This window comes from Hemicordylus capensis, chromosome 2 (genome assembly GCF_027244095.1).
Source record: "Hemicordylus capensis ecotype Gifberg chromosome 2, rHemCap1.1.pri, whole genome shotgun sequence".
Classification (NCBI taxonomy): domain Eukaryota; kingdom Metazoa; phylum Chordata; class Lepidosauria; order Squamata; family Cordylidae; genus Hemicordylus; species Hemicordylus capensis.
In genome coordinates this window covers 428,054,279-428,073,479 of record NC_069658.1, presented here as the reverse complement: position 1 = coordinate 428,073,479, position 19,201 = coordinate 428,054,279, and the positions used below count along the sequence as shown (strand labels likewise).

General features: G+C 46.4%; 1 protein-coding gene across 11 annotated transcripts; it reads right to left on the bottom strand.

Annotated features, from left to right (window-relative positions):
* Positions 1–6,340: 6,340 nt before the first annotated feature.
* Positions 6,341–18,197, bottom strand: ZBTB39 (zinc finger and BTB domain containing 39). Of its 11 annotated transcripts, none has more exons than XR_008317687.1 (4): positions 17,574–18,196; positions 12,965–14,843; positions 7,757–7,890; positions 6,341–6,612 (listed from the first exon to the last, which is right to left on the bottom strand). XR_008317687.1 is itself a non-coding variant. In XM_053302783.1 (3 exons), the coding sequence occupies exons 2-3, from the start codon at positions 14,730–14,732 to the stop codon at positions 7,835–7,837; spliced, it is 1,824 nt and encodes a 607-aa protein (XP_053158758.1). In that variant the 5' UTR covers positions 14,733–14,843; positions 17,574–18,196; the 3' UTR covers positions 6,341–7,834. The 11 variants fall into 11 exon arrangements, 5 of the variants coding, with proteins under 5 accessions (XP_053158758.1, XP_053158759.1, XP_053158756.1 ...); XR_008317688.1 differs by having other exon boundaries at positions 7,757–7,853; XR_008317686.1 differs by having other exon boundaries at positions 6,598–6,612; positions 7,757–7,853; positions 12,136–14,843; positions 17,574–18,197.
* Positions 18,198–19,201: the final 1,004 nt, after the last annotated feature.

Sequence of the window (19,201 nt, the reverse complement as noted above, 5' to 3'; positions counted from 1 at the left end):
CTGAGTGGACAATCTGCTTTGGACTGTGCGTCCTACAAGTTTTTCTCTCAACCCTTGTCCAACTTGGCTTATCTCATCTGGTAATTATATTTTCAGAGAGGGTCTGGTAAATATTATAAATGCTTCTCTGAGGGAGGGCAGGATGCCTCTTGTCTTAAGGAGGCTATTATTAGACCACTTTTGAAGAAACCTGCAATGGATTGCTCAGAGTTAGCTAATTACAGACCTATTTCCAATATTCCATGGTTGGGTAAGCTGATTGAGTGGGTGGTGGCTTCTCAGCTCCAGGCAGTTTTGGATTATGCAGATTATCTAGTCCCATTTCAAACTGGCTTTCATGTGGGCTATGGAGTTGAGACTGCCATGGCTGGCCTGATGGATGATCTCCAATTGGCTATCAACAGAGGGAGTGTGACTCTGGTTATCCTTTTGGATCTCTCTGTGGCTTTTGATACCATCAACCATGGTATCAACCATCAACCTTCTGGACCACCTGAGGGAGGTTGGATTGTTTCTGTCCCTATATCTCTGGTAGATTCCAGATGGTGTCACTTGGAGACTGCTGCTCTGCAAAGCAAGAACTAAAGTGTGGAGTTCCACAAGGCTCCATACTGTCTCCAATGGTCTTTAACATATACATGAAACCACTGGGAGAGATTATCAGGAGGTTTGGTGTTGGGTGTTATCAATATGCTGATGGCGCCCAGATCTATTTCTCCACGTCAGCCTCATCAGGAAATGGCATATCTTCTCTAAATACCTGCTTGGAGGTGGTAATGGGCTGGATAAGGGATAACAAACTGAAGTTGAATCCAAATAAGATGGAGGTACTGACTGTGGGGGGTCGGGACGCAAGAGATGGTTTAGATCTGCATGTCCTGGATGGGGTTACACTCCCCCTGAGAGACCAGGTACGTAGCTTGAGAGTGCTCCTGGACCCCAGCTCTCCCTGGTTTCTCAGGTTGAGGCAGTGGCCAGGAGCGCTTTTTATCATCTTCGGCTGATACGACAGCTACGGCCATTTATGGAGGTAAATGACCTTAAAACAGTGGTACATATGCTGGAAACCTCCAAGCTTGACTATGCAATGCACTCTAAGTGAGGCTGCCTTTATACATAGACCAGAAACTACAATTGGTACAGAATGTGGCAGCCAGATTGGTCTCTGGGACAACTCAAAGGGACCACATAACACCGGTTTAGAGGGAACTGCACTGGCTGCCGATATGTTTCTGGGTGAAATACAAAGTGTTGGTTATCACCTATAAGGCCCTTAACAGCTTGGGTCCAGGGTATTTAAGAGAGTGCCTCCTTTGTCATCAACCCTGCCAGCTGTTACATTCTTCTGGAGAAGTCCGGTTACAGTTGCCACAAGCTCGATTGGTGGCAACCCAGAACTGTGTTTTCTCTGTGGCTGCCCTGGGGCTTTGGAATATGCTACTTGCCAAAATAAGAACATCTCCTTCTCTGTTTTCAGGATGACTCTCAAGACTCACCTGTTTTCACAGGCTTTTAATTAGAATTAATTTTAATAATTTGTTTTAATAATTGTTTTATGCTACTGTTTTAATTTCTGTTTTATGCTACTGTTTTGTTTCATGTATTTTCATCTGTGCTGTTTTTTAAATATTGTTTTAAATTTTGTACACTGCCTAGAGATGCATATATCAGGGGGTATAAAAATAAATAATAAATAAAATAATAAAACACATGCCCCTTGCTTCACATTTCTCGCTCAGATCTTCTGAATTGCAAACCAACTTGAGCATAGTGCATTTATTTTTTAAAAAAGATGGTTTATTCTGATGTTAACAGCTAACTTCACTTTCACTAGGTGTGAAATACTCTATGGGTAGAGATAACTCTTTCTGGCAGCTTTACATCAGTAGGGAAAAATGCATTAAAAATTACTAGCGTAACTCATGCAGAGCATAGGTGCACTAGTACTTGATTGCTCCCCTCACCCCCCACCTCAGCCCCCTCACCTCAGAGATCTCTCCACCCTCACCTGAGCTGTGCTCCTGCTCCTCCTCCTCCATCCCGTTGCTCCATCCCCCTCATCCCTCTTGGTCGCGGCTGTGGCATTGCCGGCGCCAACTGGCCAAACCATAGCTCCCTAACCCCAGAGACCTCCCCACCCTTACCCCGCTCCTGCTTCTCCCTGCAGGAGCAGCAGCAGCAGTGGCTGACTGAGCCCTTCCTCACTGCCACCGCCATGGCCGCTCATTCCTCTCAAGCCACTGACAGGCCCGGGCCCATCTCTCACTCTTCCTTCTTCTTTCTCTCTCTCCTCCACTCGCTCTTTCCTTCCTTCCTTCCTTCCTTCCTTCCTTCCTTCCTTCCTTCCTTCCTTCCTCTCCCTCCCTGACAACAGGGCTTGTTCATTTTGTTTCCTCATCTAATTCGCACAGTGGCAGCCTCCTTCACCTGAAGGGGCTCTTTCCTCCCTCACAGCCCCTCTCTTTGCAGACCCCTGCCCACTAACAGTTGCATTCCTACTGACCTTCACCATCACAGGCTCCTTCTCCCTATCTTCATATGGAATCCCCACTGCCCAATCACCATGGTGTTTCTGCTCTCACAGGCTTCTCCTCCCTATCTGCATATGGAATCACCATGGTGCTTCTGCTCTCACAGTTTCCTCCTCCCTATCTGCATATGGAATCCCCACTGCCCAATCAGGTACTCATGCTCATGAATTATCACGAGAGCTGCCACACACGGGATTAGCCATGAGTATGCCTTAGTGTTTTTTATATATATATATATATATATATATATATATATATATATATATATATATATATCTCTGATAGATAGATTGACCAATCTACTTCAGATTAAATATACAGAGCTCTCCCACCGTGCCCTACATCTGTGCTCAATATTAAAACCTCAATGCCAAGCCATTCCAGGATATGTAAATTGAGGAGCAAAAAAAGGAGGGGCGGTGCTTTACTCTTTTTTAAAATAAAGGGCAGATTCCTCCACATGGGGGTGGAATGATGGTCCGGGGGGGGGCACTACGTTCTAGACCTTTGTGTAGTTTTCTGCTGTGAAACAAGCCACTTATAGTACTTTTTTGAGGTTTAAAAACATCAAAAAAGTATTTAGAATCAATAAATTGGCCATCTGCTTCAAATTAAATATACAGAGCCCTGCAACCTTGCCCCACACCTGTGCCCGATACCGAAGCCCTATGGCAAGCCATTCCATAAATATACAAAGAGGGAGAATAACCACAAAAGATAAATCCTGTACCTTCCATTGCTGGGTCTGAGGAGTAGGCAGGCACAGGCTCAGCTCACCAGTAGGTGGTGACGAGGGTATGCACAGCACTCTAATGGGCAGCCAGTGCTGGCCACTCTGCCTTTCTTCTCTGCTGCCTGCAAGCAGCGTGCCAGCCTGCACTGGAGAGCTTCAGGGAGGCTAGCAGAGAGGCATCTGGAAGCTCCACCTACCCACCGAACAACTGACAGTTGAGAGGGAGGAGCTGTAGCAGGCAGCCTGCCCTAGCTCTGGGAGCTTCCCAATGGCCAGCCGAGCCTCCCGATGATGGCCAGCCCCATGCTGCTGGAGCGCCAGGTGCAGAGGAGGCATTGAAGAGCCCATGCTGGCTGCAGGGCTGCGAAGCAGGTACGCTTGGGCCCTTCAGGAAAGAAAGGTCACCGAGGCCACAGACCTGCAGCCCAAGGTCCGGCTGTGCTCTGCATGCAGAAGGTCCCAGGTTCAATCCCTGGCATCTCTAGGTTGGACTGAGAGAGACTGCTGCATGAAAACCTGGAGAGTTGCTGCCAGTCACTGTAGACAATACTGAGCTAGATGGAGCAGTAGTCTACTCAGTATAAGGCAGTTTCCTAGGTTTCTTTTAATGTTTAGTTAGAAGTGGGATAGAGGGACTTTACTGGTACTCCTCTACCACAATCCTAGTCTGGATTACGGATCCATATGGCTGCTATTTGCTAAGAGAGAGAAAACTCCCATTGGTAACAATGAGACCTTTCCTCTCCCCAGCAAATAGCAGCTATGCGGGGTGGGGGGCAGAGAGGAAGCATATCAGGACTGTGGTAGAGCAGAAGAATTAAAGCTCCCCTATTCCTTTGCTATCGTCCTGATCCACCAAGATACACGGCAGATTAGGCTGATCATGACTATTCCTATGTCATCCAGTGGAGATGAACTTGAGACAGTCTGTGTGAGGATTTGAACCAGTCTCCCTGGTTCTAATCCATGACACAGTACTGGCTATATACTTACTGGCTGACATGGTAAAGATAATTACTCAAAGTAGTCCTATTGAAATTTAAAGGACAAGTTAGGCATTATCTAATTTCAGTGGGACTACTTTGAGTAATGTTCCTCATCACGTCAGACACCATCACCACTGAATTTGTCTAATCTTTTTTTAAGCCACCAAATCTAGTGGCCATCTTGCCACTAGATTTACCCTCATCATAAGTTCTTCAAATAGCATGGGGAGAGGTGTGTTACAGTAAAGAACATGTCCCTAGAGGTCAAAACTGTTCAAGGCAAAAAGTACTTAGCAAAATTTTCTCAGCACTTTATTTAGTAACACTTTGATCTCTAGGAAGGTGAGAATTCTGATAGGACATGGATCAGGGTCAAGTTTAATTTCAGGACAATAGAGTCAGGAGGTTGAAGGAGAAATGGTTACTAGAACTCATATGGATTTGATAAATCACTAAGAAAAGGAATGTATCCAGGCCCTGAGGACAGATATAAATAAGTCTGAAAGGATACAGTCCGGGGAAGGAAGTTTCAGACCAAGAAGGCAGGATGTTTATGCAATACAGAATTAACTTGTGCATTTATATTTTATTGATGAATATTTATTTATGAACTATATGGACAGAGGTTTGTTCAGGTGTCATCATGTTTATCTACCTGTTGCCAAGTTAGAACAAATTAAGCCAAAACCATTCTTGATCAGAGGTAACTCAAGACAGCTATCAAAATATAACAAGTAGTTCACAAATGTTGGCTTCACTTAGTGACATTGTCATTATTGTGGTCATCACCAGCTTTACCCTGCCCTAGGTTTTCTGGCTCCCACAGAGTAGTCAGTTGAAGGGCAGAGCCAATCATTTTGTTCTGAGCTTTTGCACAAGGCAGAAGCATCAAGAGAGACTTCTTTGTCCAAAGTCCATGCAAAGATCCCACTCCTCCACCCAAGTCCTCTGATGCACACAAAAGCTGAGATGATGAGTCTTTTTGATAACTTCACACCACGCTTTGCAGAAGGGAAGTGGTAGCACAGGAGGAAGGGGGAGGGCTGGTTCTCATGACCAAAGGAATGGTAGGAGCCCTCCAGTCAGTTTCCAAATCCCACGTGCTCTCTTGAGAAACAGTTGTGTGAGGACAAAAATTAAGCTAGAAGGCAGGGGAAGTGACTGCCTAATATAACAATAACAATAGTTAGCTGGAGGAGGAGGAGGAGGAGAAAGCAGACAACCCACATTGTTTACCCAGCACAGTATCAAGGGTGGGTCTATGACAACTCGCCGCGGCCAATTCGCTGCAGGGACAACTTGCCAGGGAACAATGCAACTCCCCCCCACAAGCCCATCCTGTCACTTTGGCTTTCGATCCGGAGGGGACCAGCGGGAGGGAGGCGAGAGGAAGCTAAACTTCCACCTACCACCCACCAAAGCATGTCTTTCACGTTCTGCAGTGGAAGGAAGAATCTCTCTGCATTCCTACCTGTGGGGTTGTGCCTCATGAGAAGTGAAATGTCAGGTGCGAAGCCTGCACCAGACCATTAGAGCAGGCAAGCTGCCATTTTCCTCCTCATATTGCCCCTTTGCGGGTCTCCCCAAAGCAGCAGCAGACTTTGCTGCCGAGTGCTCTTATTAAAGCAGACTACCTCATGTGTATCCCAGGGATATTAACGAACACTTGGGGGATCTGGTGTGTAGTTGGATTTTGAATTGCTTAGCAAAACTCTTAGGAGGAGATTTCCTGGCCAAGGTATGTGCGCATGTTGTATTGTTAGTTTTTAATTCTCTGCAGGAAAATACAACTCCAACTGTTGGGCCATAGGGTGCCGTGTCCAATTGACCAGCTGCGGCAAGCTGTCCCATTCCCTCAAGGGTGGAGGAAAAGCGCATCCTGTGCCGCCCTGCCCAGATCATGGCTAGCACACAAATCACATCCCCCTCCTAGTACCTCGAGTTTTGCTGACACACAACCAGTTCTCGGGAGCACACATGGAGCTTAGAGCCTGACTGGATGCTCCTCCTACCTTCATTTCCATCCCAACAACCAGCCCAGAAAGACTTCCTCAATTTGAGAAAGGTAATTTTAAAAATGCACCAAGCACTCATGTTTTTCATTTTATTATTCTAAATAAAAACCACACTTTTGTGCCAAACAATGGAGTATAAAAGAATCCGATGTACAACGATTTTAGACATCTACTTTTTTCTTTGAGGAAGGAGAAAAGTTTTACAAAATATACAAACTTTACAGCAAATAGATAGTAAACACTTAAATAACCAGGAGGTCAGTACCTACTATTAACTTAACCAAAAGGTTAGACAGCAATCACGATGCTCTGTTTTGTTTTTCTGTTTTGTTTCAAGACATCTGCATCTTTGGAGGAAAAGGAGGGGGAGGGCATAAGTTTGAGTTTACAATAATAAAATAATCATAATTATTAATAATAATAATAATAAAGCACTTGTCTCCAAAACATTTTTTATTTTCGAAATTTTCTGCGTTAGAATGGAATACTTGTTCCATGCCTGAACCCTCCCCTACTGTGGTGGTAATGGAAGGGAGAGATTCTTCACAAATGGTAGCATGTCAAACAGAGCAGAGCTATTTAATTACAATACTTTGTCTTTCTACAAGCCTAAGGGTTCCAAAGCACTTTACAGACATTTACTACACCTCACAAACTTTCCCGTGTGAGGTAGGTATTTTAAAGTATTTCCCCAGTCTTCATTCTTAGAGATCTGGGGTGAATGGGTGGGAGTGCGTTTGAGGCAGACAGGTGACAATATTTGGCCAAGGCTACACTTGGTGACAGAACCAGAAATGGGGCCTGGATTGTCTGGCTCCAAACACCCTAACCACCAAGCCCAATGCTTCACATCCTTGCTATTGCAAATGCTTTTAAAAAAAAATGTTGTTCCTTGTCCTTGTTTATCATGGGTAGCAGCAGGACAGGTTTGGCACTAGAGAACCCAAAGATCATGGCTCTAAAATTCTGCTTTGACTTAAAGAAGGAATTCTTACTAGAGATGGTCCAATACAACTCTTTCCCCACCACTCCCAATGAAGGCCTCATCCTAACCATTACCGGAAAGTTGGTTCTGTGCAGCACCTGGAACATCGTTGGAATACATAAATATGAATTGCCTGGGAGTTGGGATTCGAGCAAGGAGTTTTATAGCCTGAGGATGGAATCTAAAGGTAAGCTACAATGGACTGCATGATCACCCCACACAGCCCTCTTTAGGCACAGAAGGGAGTAAGGGTATTAACATCAAACATGGCAATTGGCAGGCAGTATGAAGCCTCTTCATTGGCCAGGCCTAGTATAAACACTAGCCTTCTGCCTTTGGTCAACAGCAGTACCTTCTTCTTGCTACATTCCAGGTCCCAGGTTCTTGCTCAAGCCCTCCCAATCTAAATTCGAGTACAACCACCCCAGGTCCAGTCCGAGCGGTAGTAGTAGTAGTACTAGTACTAGTAGTAGTGGTTATGCCCTGAGGCAGCTTTCAGAACTTACACAGAGCACTGCTAGAATTCATTATACTGACAGATAGCCCTGTCTGCTGTATAGAGGAGTCAAATTTCTCATTGCATCTCATTTGGTGTTTGCCATCCTGAGGCCACAAGAGGGAAAGGAACAAAGAGATATGCCTGAAAATTTGCAACACAATGGGTCTAGTTAAGATTACTGTTGGATATGAAAACATGACATACATAAGTGCTTTTACTTCTTGACACACATCAAAACAGTTAATCTTCACAATACTCTTAGAGGTAGGTACTGTAAGCAAAGAAGCAAAGCAACCTGCCCAAAGCTGCCCTACTGGAATTAGGGAATGTCAACTGAAATTCCCACCCTCACTTCATAGTCTAGTGCGGTGTTATGTTGATTTCTGTTCTTTAACAGTGTCTTTATATACTCTGTGTGTGTCTGTGTGTGTGTGTGTGTGTGTGTGTGTGTGTGTGTGTGTGTGTGTGTGTAGAGAGAGAGAGAGAGAGAGAGACGGAAGCCCAAGAGCCTACTTGTACACAATGGCGGCTACTAAGACTCCAGTGCTTCCTCTTTGTGAGGTAGTTTGCATTACACCTAGGGGCAGATCTCAAGTCAGCTGCTTTTTGTATCAACATTCACCTCTCTCATCCATTCCCCCGCCTGGATTTCACACGGAACTACTTGTGGGGAGAATTTGGGTTACAACATACAGAATTAAGCCATGAGCATAATCCAAACATAGTCATGCCTTGCCTTGCGATCTCTTTGCTCAGTTGCATCCCACCAGCCAGCACCTGTTAAAAACAACAGTGTTGCACCAAAAGGGGAAGAGACAGCCAAAAGGTAGGAAGGCTCCAACTCTACCCTGAGGGACAGCAGGATCCCTTATTGTACATGATTCAATCACCAATTTTTCTTTGCCACAGGGGACAAATACTTTAGGTCTTTTGAGAGGACGTATAACCTGCACTTCCTGCTAACGGAGCAAAGAGGCACCTTTTAAAGTAGTAGATCTCTTAGATTAAGCAGGGGGAGAGCAACTGGCCCTATCAAATCCCAGCACTCCTCCAATAGCTGTTGCTGGTGTCAAACTTATGTTTCTTTTTAGATTGTGAGCCCTTTGGGGACAAGGAACCACCTTTATTTTATTTATTATTTTTCTGTTTAAAGCATGTTGAGAACCTTTGTTGAACAATGGTATATAAGTAGTAGTAGCAGTAGTTCCTGCTAGCTAAATGCTCCTGCTAACACAAACCCAGCATCAGTAGTATGCTCCGGTTCTCACACAGTGAAAGGGTGGGACGAGGGGTGCTGCAGATGGTACAATGGTACACCAGGGAAGATACATATTTCAGGCTAGAGGTGGAAAGTACACAGCCTTCAAATAACTAAAAACAAAAAAAGCAGCGAATGGCAGGGCATTGCTGCTACGAGGAGGGAGAAGGGATAGTTTTGTTGGTGACTTCTTAAAGGGCTAGATTAGCATTCCAGCAGGGGAACCTCTAATGAAGATGTTTAAAATACGAATAATAAATCACTGTAAAACGGTACAAAATTGCGCTTGCACAGGGGTGGGGGAAGTTATGTTGCTTAGCAGTTGTTATGTCACAGGCACTATCCAAGGGTGAAGACAGCTATAGTATTTAATATTCATGTGTCACAGTAATATAATGGGCACTAGCCAATTGTAGGGGTGTGCATTTTGGAATTTTCTTGTTTCAATTTGTATCCAAATTGAAACACCCCCGTTTTGCTTTGTACCCAAATTTTCTGAATCCGAATCAGCCCTGTTTTGTTTTGTAGCCGAATTTCCCTAATCCAAATCCGAATCAATTTGGATTTTTAAAAAGGGTCCCAGGGCAAAAAGAGTGGGTGGTAGTGTCCAATGGGTGGAAGCTACCACCCAAATTTCAAAGGAATTAGGCAAAGGGCTGATTTTTGGTGAATTTTTTTACACATCTTTAAGAATTTTCCCATAGGGAATAATGGGGATTCCAGCAAATGTATCGCTTCAAATCAAGGGGAAAGGGATGACCCAGAGCAGAGTGTGGTGGGTGGTAGTGCCCAATGGGGGCAAGGAAACTTCCAGAATTATCTCAAAAGAATTAGAAACATAGGAAACTGCCATATACTGAGTCAGACCATTGGTCTATCTAGCTCAGTATTGTCTTCGCAGACTGGCAGCGGCTTCTCCAAGGTTTCAGACAGGAATCTTTCTCAGCCCTATCTTGGAGAAGCCAGGGAGGGAACTTGAAACCTTCTGCTCTTCCCAGAGCAGCTTCATCCCCTGAGGGGAATATCTTGCAGTGCTCACAAATCAAGTCTCCCATTCATATGCAACCAGGGCAGATCCTGCTTAGCTATGGAGACAAGTCATGCTCATCCACAAGACCAGTTCTCCTCTCCATTGGGCAAAGGGCTGATCTTTTGTGAATTGTTGAAGTTTACGTGTCTTTTAAGATTTCTCCCATAGGGAATAATGGAGGTTTCAGAAGCCCCATAATTCCACTTGGGGGGCACTGGGGTTTCCCAGAGTGTGGGGTTGTGTAGTGCACATAGGGTGCCAACCACCTCCATACCCACAAGCCCTTGGGGTACTGGGTTCTGTGTTTCTGAGGTGTTCATTGTAGATTCTCTGGTATTATATGAGATTTTCAGTGAAAAACAAGAATCCACTCTCATATGCTACCAGAGAATCTACACTCAGAAAACCACAGAAACAACAGAACCCAGCACCACATGGGTTAGCAACCCTTCCCCTGGCCAATGTGGGGTCAGTAAAGAGCGGCAAGAACCAAAAGAGCCAGTGGGGAACAAGGAGGGAATTGTCAGCAGGTTAGCCCATGCTTTAGGTCACCGATCACAAGGCTGGAAGGGTGGGAAATTCAAAGAGATGTCAAACACAAAATGGAGACTGACTCAGAGATCACCACAAAATGGAGGTCCAAAACAACAAAACGTTTTGTAGCCGAAACAGGGACGTTTTGTTTTGTATACAAAACTTTTGGCTCTGGAAAATGGGTGTTTTGTTTTGTCTACAAAACACCCGAAACAGGCTGTTTTGGGTACAAAACATTTTGTATCTGAAACGTTTCACACATCCCTAGCCAATTGGCACCATTGACAGCTGGTTTTTGCTGCAAGGATGAAAAACATATTCCCTCAGCAAGGATGAAAAACATATTCCCCCACCCACACAAAGAATTCAGTCCGAGAAAGATATGTTTGTACTGAATGTGGCGAGGATATGTCCAAACTGGCTCCACTGCTCTACAAAAGTAACAATTGATTTCACCCCAACAGGCAACTCACTCTCTCTCTCTCTCACTCTCTCTCTCTCTCTCACTCTCACTCTCACACACACACATGTTCCATGTAACATAGTCACAATGGAAGTGGTGGCTGAAGGGCAGGAAGGGGATCACATTTTCCCTGCAGCAAAATGCTATGGTATGATATCAGTACAATGAAAGTGCTGCTTTTGAGAGAAGACAGCCAAATCCCCCACTAAATATCAGTAAAAACTACTTATTGTGCAAAACAAAAAACAAAAAAAAACAAAAAAACCCACCCCCAAAACAAAACAAAAAAACACCAAAAAGGCCCTAAATGCTCATTCTTCCTTCTAGAAACATTTCCTTAAGGCAACACTATCTTGTCAAATACACTTATAGAATTCCTGACACTGTCCACATAGTTATGACAGACACCCTCAGTATCATGGACACTTGCCATTGTTCGGGACAGACATTTAGACTGGCAGAATCCTACAGCAGTATTAAGATACCGTTGCAGGAAGTGAGGAATCCAGGAGCTGCTCATTAATATCCTAAGAACAGATCCTTTTGGAAAGAGGATATTGGAGACTAAACACCATTGTTAAAAACAGCAAAATGTTATGTCCTGTCCCAAAGCGAAAGGCTCTTTCTGAAGGTACTTTCTCATCCACCCTGAACATTAATCAAACTTTTTCACATTTGGCAAAACTGGACTCCCACCCATCCACCCTGCTCCACCTCTGGGTGTCTCAATTTTGATTTGCTTCCCTTGCAACTTCATACAACCAGCTCATTATTCTTTAGGAAACAGAATAAGGCAAATTGAGGTTGGGTGCGAGATAGTGTGGCCGACTAACAAGAAAACTTCAGCCTGCCCTGCTCTTGTGCCTTTAACAGCAGCTAGATATATTAAAATCAGCAGATGTTTTTCGCAGCACGGAGACAAGCACAATCCCCTGCTAAAGTCTGTAGATCACATTGCTGTTAAAAGGTAACAGTTTAACAAAAAGTTGGCAACCCTAGTGCAAGGGGAACACAGATTTCTCTGACTAGAACCTAAGGCTAATGATCCTAAGCACACTTACTAGGCGTGGATTAAGTCCCATGAAACAAAGTGCAACTTACTTCCACGTAAACATGCTTAGGATTGTGCTGTAAGTTTTGTAACTTGCATCCTCCCAACAGCAGCACAAAAGCAGTTCCCTTTCTCTCTCTCTCTCTTCCTGGCGATCCCTGTCTATTGACGTGGAACATCAATATATTTTAGCAGCATAAATCTTTTAGCAATCTCAGATTAGATATTCAGGAGTGGGGGGGGAGAAACATGGGGAGGAAACCTATCCATTGGGGGAAAATATATATAGTCGATTTCCTAGATTTAAAATGATGAGCATTGAACTCGGTAGGAGGTAAACCTGACGGGTTTCTTGAGAACAACACATTTAACGTGTTGTTGTTTTCACAGGACAGCAATTTAAGAAGCCCCCTAACAAGGCAGAGGGAAACAAAGTACAATGCTGATGATGCTTGACCATTAAAAGTTATGTTATTTTAAAACAAAAAACTGAAGCCAGCTCCACTGCTACCACCAAGCAGTGTGTTGCGACCCTAGCACTGCCGCATCAGCTGTCTGTGTTTTTCTCCGTATCTTTGGAATGAATGATGTACATGAAAGTTTGCTCAATGGTGAAGTCAGGCGGGAGGCTACCTTTGTGCACACCTATATGCTTGCTCATAAGGTTAAGGGTGGAGCTGTAGTGGCCGCAAACTGTGCACCGGTACATGAGGGCTCCTGCGTGTGTCTTCAGGTGGCACTTGATGGTGGAACGCCCACGGAAGAATTTGTGGCACACTTTGCACTGATAGGGCTTCTCCCCAGTGTGGATCCTCCTGTGGTAGTTGAATTCGCTCGTGTGAGCGAATCTCTTTCCGCACACCTTGCAGCTGTACTTACTGTTGCCAGGTTGGCTCTGAAGAGCCACATCCTCACTTAGGAACTCTTCTGTCAGCTTCCTCTTCTGCAGTGCTTGTTGGTGGAGTCTATCACCAAAGCTAGGCCTGACAAGGTCCAAGCTGGAGCTACACTTGTGCTGGCTTACATGGTAGCGGTAAGCAGCTTCCAGCTTGAAAGCCTGGCCACAGTAGTGACACCGGAAGAGGGCTTCCTCCATACTTTGGTGGACTGCCATGTGCTTCTCCAGGAGGTGCCTGTCCACAAAACTGTTGGCACAAATAGAACAAGAAAAGACAGAGATGCCCAAATGGGAAAGCGTGTGCCACATCAGGCTGCAGAGGCTGTGGTGCCGCTGGTCACACACCCCACATGTTTGGCTTTTCAAGTTCACATGGTCCAGGATGTGGCCCCGAACCATGTGAAAATCTCTGGCCAGAGGTTTCCCACAGGCAGCACATGCCAGTTCCCCACCAAACAAGTTGGCCTTCCCTATCAGTGGGTCACTGGGATGGATGATGATGTTGTTGTCAAACACTCCTTCTCGGCGATGGAGATTGAGCTGCCATTGGGTGAAAAACTTCGTCTCACACATATCGCAGGAGAAGAGGAATATGCCAATGTGTGACAGGACATGGGTGACTCTGGAGTTCCTGTCCTGGAAGTGGGTCTCACAGACCTTGCAGTTGCCAGTCAAGAGATCGACATGGTCTCTAGCATGTTGGCGAATCAGCTGTATGTTGGGCTCTAAAACCTTCTTACACACTTGACAGGGCATGGCCTTGTTATCCCGGTTGTCATTCTCAAAGGATAATTCCTCTTCACTATCATCGCTCAGCTCGATAACTTCCTCTGCAGCAACTAGTTCATCACTGGGATCTTCAAAATGTAGCCCCTCTTCCCCCAGGTCTTCCAACTGCAGTTCGTCCATCTGCCCAAAGCCCTGGTCTTTGGAGTGGTCACTATTGCTAGGGCAGGAGTTGCTGCCTGTGGAAATATCCAATGAGGCATCAGAGGCAAAAAAATGCCCTTTGCTGTAATCCCCATTGCTCTGGATCTTATAGGGCTGGCAAGAGTTCACAGTACCCTGAACAGCCATGCTGATATTGCTGAGACTAGCTTGGGTCACAATGCTCATGGCACCGCTGAACTGTGTTGGTGATTCCTGTTCTTCTGTTTTGGGAGTCTGAGGATGCATTAAGTTATGGCTGGCTTCGTTCACAGGATCTTCTTTGTAACCACCTGCTGCTTCCCCATGCATACTGCAATTCCGCTCTGGTCCCACATGCTCCCCACTGTTTCGGATTTCACCCAGAGAATGGTTTGGCTCAGCCAGAGCACCACTTGGTCGGCTTTCACCTATGACAGAGGGTTGCTTAGTGACAGCTGAGTTTTCCAAATCTGGGAAGGTTGAGTGGCAGGCTTTCAGCAGATCATCCATACCCAATTTTTCAGCAACCTCATAAATGACACCCACATTGATCAAGTCTGTGAAGAGCTCTGACGTGTAAACAAAGCTCAGGATCTTTTCGAAGTTGGCAGGAGTAATGAAATCCACCACATAGGTACGGGCAGCATCCAGTCCTGCATTGAGGAAAAGGTTCTGGAAGTAATCTGCTGCACACGCCAGCACGGCTTTGTGTGCTGGGAAGGAACGGCTACCCACCACGATGGTAACATCACACATAGTCTCTGACAACCTGCATTTGTTAAGTTCCTTCAGCAAATTGTTGGGGTGGTCAGTGCTGTGCAGCTTGATCCTCATACCCATCTTGGCAGCTGCTGAAAAGCTCCTTCTCTTGGTCACTTGTTTACACTTACACGCTCTTCAGCTGCACAAGAGGGGGGCTGCCAACCTCTGAATCTCACTGAGCAGGAGACGCTAGAGAAAAGAAAAGCAACAGTGAATGTTTGTACTTGTACTGGCTGTAAATACAATCTAGAACACGAAATCTTTATGAAACAAAAAGACACAAATGGAATTCCAAAATAAAATGCAAGCCCACAGTGGGAGGAGAGCTGGTCTATGGGAGGAGAGCTGGTCTTGTGGTAGCAAGCATGAATTGTCCCCTTTGCTAAAAAGAGTTCACTCTGGTTTGTATTTGAATGGAAGACATGTATGAGTGCACTGTAAGATATTCCCCACAGGGGATGGGGCCATTCTGGGAAGAGCAGGAGATTCCAAGTTCTCTCCCTGGCATCTCTGAAATAGGGCTGAGAGAGACTCCTGTCTGCAACCTTGGAGAAGCCGCTGCCAGTCTGTGAAGACAATATTGAGCTAGATGGACCTATGATCTGACTCAAAGACAGCTCCCTATGTTCCTATGTCTACAGAAGTCCTCTGGGTTGCAGGGAGTTGGCTGCTATTTGCAGCCAGATAGGTGGGCATTTGCAAGCACTCACAATTTCAGGCTACAAAGAAGCTCCCTCAGCCAGAAGCAAGGGTGTAGCTAGGGGGGGAGGGGGTCCATGTTCACCCCTCTCTCCAGAGGCCCCTTGGAGGGAGATAATGAAGAAGATAGGGAGGGGTGGAGCTGGGCGGGGCCTCAAAAGCTCAGGGTCCAGGTTCTTTGAACCCATCAACTCCATTATAGCTATACCCCTGACCAGAAGAGTCTCCCTTGACTCTCCAGGGCTGTGGGGATTTGGCTGCCTTGGTGATCTTCCTGTACAAAAGAAAGGAAAACGAAGAGGGGGAAGCACACACTATAAATGAGAAAGCCAGGAAAAAGCATCCACTCAGGTTTTAAACCAATAGCATATTACACTTTTCTTCCCAGACCATGTATCACTCTCAACATATTCATAGATCCACTAATCAGCCACTAATAAAATATTTTTAAATCCAAGATATAGAGACACTTCCCCTGAATGAGCTAATCCGGACAGTTCACCTCTTGGTTTCTTGCAGCTGTTATTCCAGTACATGTTTATTTTCCCTTTCAGTCTTTTGTTCCAATGTCTCAAAACCTCCCTTTTCCAGATGCATAATCTCTGTGAAAACAGGAAGTTTTGCTAACTCCTTTTAAGAGATGGACTGATATGTGAGAAAATCTAAAAACTAAACTGGTAGCAGGCCAATGGACTAAGATTCTGAAGTCCTCATCACATGCTTTCATCAAACACAACCTGTTGCATCTTTGTTTAGGAGTATCTGGGAATGTTTTAACTTTTAACCCAGTTGGCCAAGAGTAAAATTAATATGGGAAGCACAGTGCTGTTAGTCTTCTTCACTATGAGCCCCATCGCCCACTGATATTATCTGGAGAGGTTAGTCTGCTGTTGCTACCAGCTTGTCTGATGGCTACATAGGGACAGGGCGGCCAAGACTCTGGAATAAGAGCCTGCTGAAATAAGAGCCTCCCCATCTCTGACAACTTTTAAAAAGTCTTTAAAGACACAATTATGCACCCAAGCTTTTTAATTAGACGTGATTTTAAATAGTTTTAAGTTTTTAATTTCTGTTTTAATTTATGATGCTGCAAACCACCCAGAGATGGAAGGTTGGGGCGATGTACAAATATAACAAACAGATAAAAATTCCCTTGTGTGTTCTCCTAAGTGAACAAGGCATTAAACAAGGAAGTTCTCTTGGCTGAAATTCAGCAACTCTGGCACCCTTATGCCCATCCAGAAAAAGAATTTTATGAAGCAATCAAATTTTGTCATCACTGCAGAATGGAATTGTACCAAAAAGCTGCACACTAACACAATAGAATACCCAGTGCTGATCCTTAATGCAAGAACATGAAGTGATGGGAATCTCTCTTTATAATCACAAGAAGTGAATAAAACACAACATTCACCTTCATACTGAAGGGAGGCAACAGAGAAGCATGCATACATGGGGCAGCTGTAAAAAGGTGGGGGGGACAAGATAGTTTAAGATAAAGACCTTTATCAAGGCTTAAAGCATGCCTTTATTGGTAAGACAGTCATGGAAATAATGTCAAGATGGGATATGAATAGGGAGAAGATACTACTTGAAGGAGTTTCTCAACTGGAGTGTATGGTGAGAATGGACAAAGGGGAGGGGGGGCTTATCCGGGAAGCGATGAAATATGTGGAAGGAAGAGAGGGGCAACCAAAGTTTTGATTTACAGAAAAGGGGGGGCTGTAATTAGATGTGCAGGCGATTGCGGCAAGGGCTGTCGCAGACAAAGTGATGTGGGACGGTGGGAAGCAAAAAAAAAAGAGGAGCAAGACCTATATAAATATGAGGGGAGGGGAGAGAAGAAGAAGAAGAAGAGAGAGAGAGAGAGAGAGAGAAGGGATGGCGGAGAGGGAACGGCGGGGCTTCTCTGCTCAGGCTGCAGAAGAGGGGCACAAAGGGGGAATTTGATTCAGGGAGTCAAGGGAAGCGGCCTCTGGGCTTCCACTCCACGCGCAGGGGAATAGCAAAGGTCCCCGAATCTGAGGGGTTGGAGTGCAAGGCAAGAGAGCGGGGTGGACCTGAGGGGGCTGAGGGAGAGCGGCGGGGTGGAAGGAGGGGTTAGAGAACGGAGAAAGGCGGGATTGTGTGGATGGAGTCTTGGACCTCCGTGGGCAGGAGAGGGGCTGTTTTCCCGCGAGGGGGGAGGGGGGGAGGCGGCGGGGGAGGGCTGCCCCTTACCCAAGCGGCTGCGGGCACCATCCCCGCTCTCGCGCACACACAAAGGGCTCCGGCTCCCCCCGGCCCGGCCTCCCGATCCACCCGCCAGCCAGCCAGGCAGCCCGGCCTCGCCGAGGAGGTGTTGCTCCGGCCCCGGCCAAGAGGCTCCATCCGGCCCCGAGACGGCCGGGCCCAGCGCCGCCCCCAGCCCCGGAGGGGGCACTGCAGCAGCCCCGGCTTCAGGGGATTCGCGCGGGCGGGAAGCAGAAGCGGGTTGAGGAGGGGAAGGATGGGAAGGCATCTGGCGCGGGCGAGGGGAAGGGGAAGGGGAAGGGGAAGGGTGCCGGCGGCAGAGGGAGCGGGAGACGGGCGCTGCTGCTGCTGCTGCGGGCCAGGCAGGCGTTTGGGGAAAGGGGAGCTGCTGCTGCTGCTGCTGCCGCTGCCCTCCTGCAGCCCAGGGAGGAGGGGAGGGAGAGGGCCCTGTGCATTGAGGCAGTGCTGCTGGTGGAAAAAGGAGCCCCAGACCGACGCTCTCCTCCGCACTCGACAGGTGGACACTGCGGCGTGGGGGTGGAAAGAGAGCGAGAGCGAGTCGCCCTCGCCCCAGCCTGCTTGGAGCGACAACGCCCCGCTCCCACCTGGAAACCCTCCCCGCTAATCCCACCCCCCACCCCCCCCCCCCTAAGAGTGTGGGGCCTGGGAAACGCACTCTGCGTCTGCTCCGAAGGGCACGTTCGGCTGGCGTTGTGTTGTGGGTGCCCTCCCTGGCATCGACGACAGATGCCGGGGTTAAGTCGGAAGCTTCCCTGGAGCTGGAACAAACTGGGCACCACCGGCTAGAGAGATGCGAAATGCTAAATTGCTGTGGCAATAGTATGTTCGGGAGCAAGCCACTGCTTCTTGGGGGATTGGTTTTGGCGCATCATCACAGGAATGTTTGACATGTTTGTTTGTTTTATTAGAATTTCTCATATACCGCTGCCTCCAAAGACTCTAGGCAGGCAGTGAACAACAATACCAATACCAATTCATGACAACAACAACAACCCCTAGTGGTAATTGGCGGCTTGACACCCTAGGTGCAATTCCAAAACAACTTGAAGAGCACCTCAACACCACAGGGGCCACAGAAATCACCAACAGCCAATTACAAAAAGCAACATTACTGGGAACAGCCTATATTCTGCAACAATATCTATAACAATAACAGCAACAACATTGATAATAAAATCCAACCATCCCAGGTCTTTGGGAAGGACTCTATGTCTGGATAAAACAAACCAGTCAATAACACCTGTCTGACTATGTAAATAACAATTGATTGATTGATTGATTGATTGATTAAAGGGCAGATGCCTGGTGAAACAGATGGGTCTTAAGAAGGGCCTTAAAAGCAGCCAGGAAGGGGGCTGGGGAGAAGAGTGTTCCAAAGAAGAGGGGCGGCCACACAGAAGGAAGGGGGCTGAATCTGGGTAGAAGAGTGTTCCAAAGAAGAGGGGCAGCCACAGAGAAGGCCCTCCTTCACTTCAAAACACAGATTTGCCAGAATGCAAATCCTGCACCGTGATGCTGGCATGGTGTACACTAGTATAGACACTGGTGAAGTTGGCACCCAAGGATTTATATCATGCATATGCAAAAAGTCACTT

Excerpts from the sequence above, each read along its gene's own strand:
- ZBTB39 (XM_053302779.1), bottom strand. The coding sequence starts at position 14,732 with ATGGGTATGAGGATCAAGCTGCACAGCACTGACCACCCCAACAATTTG.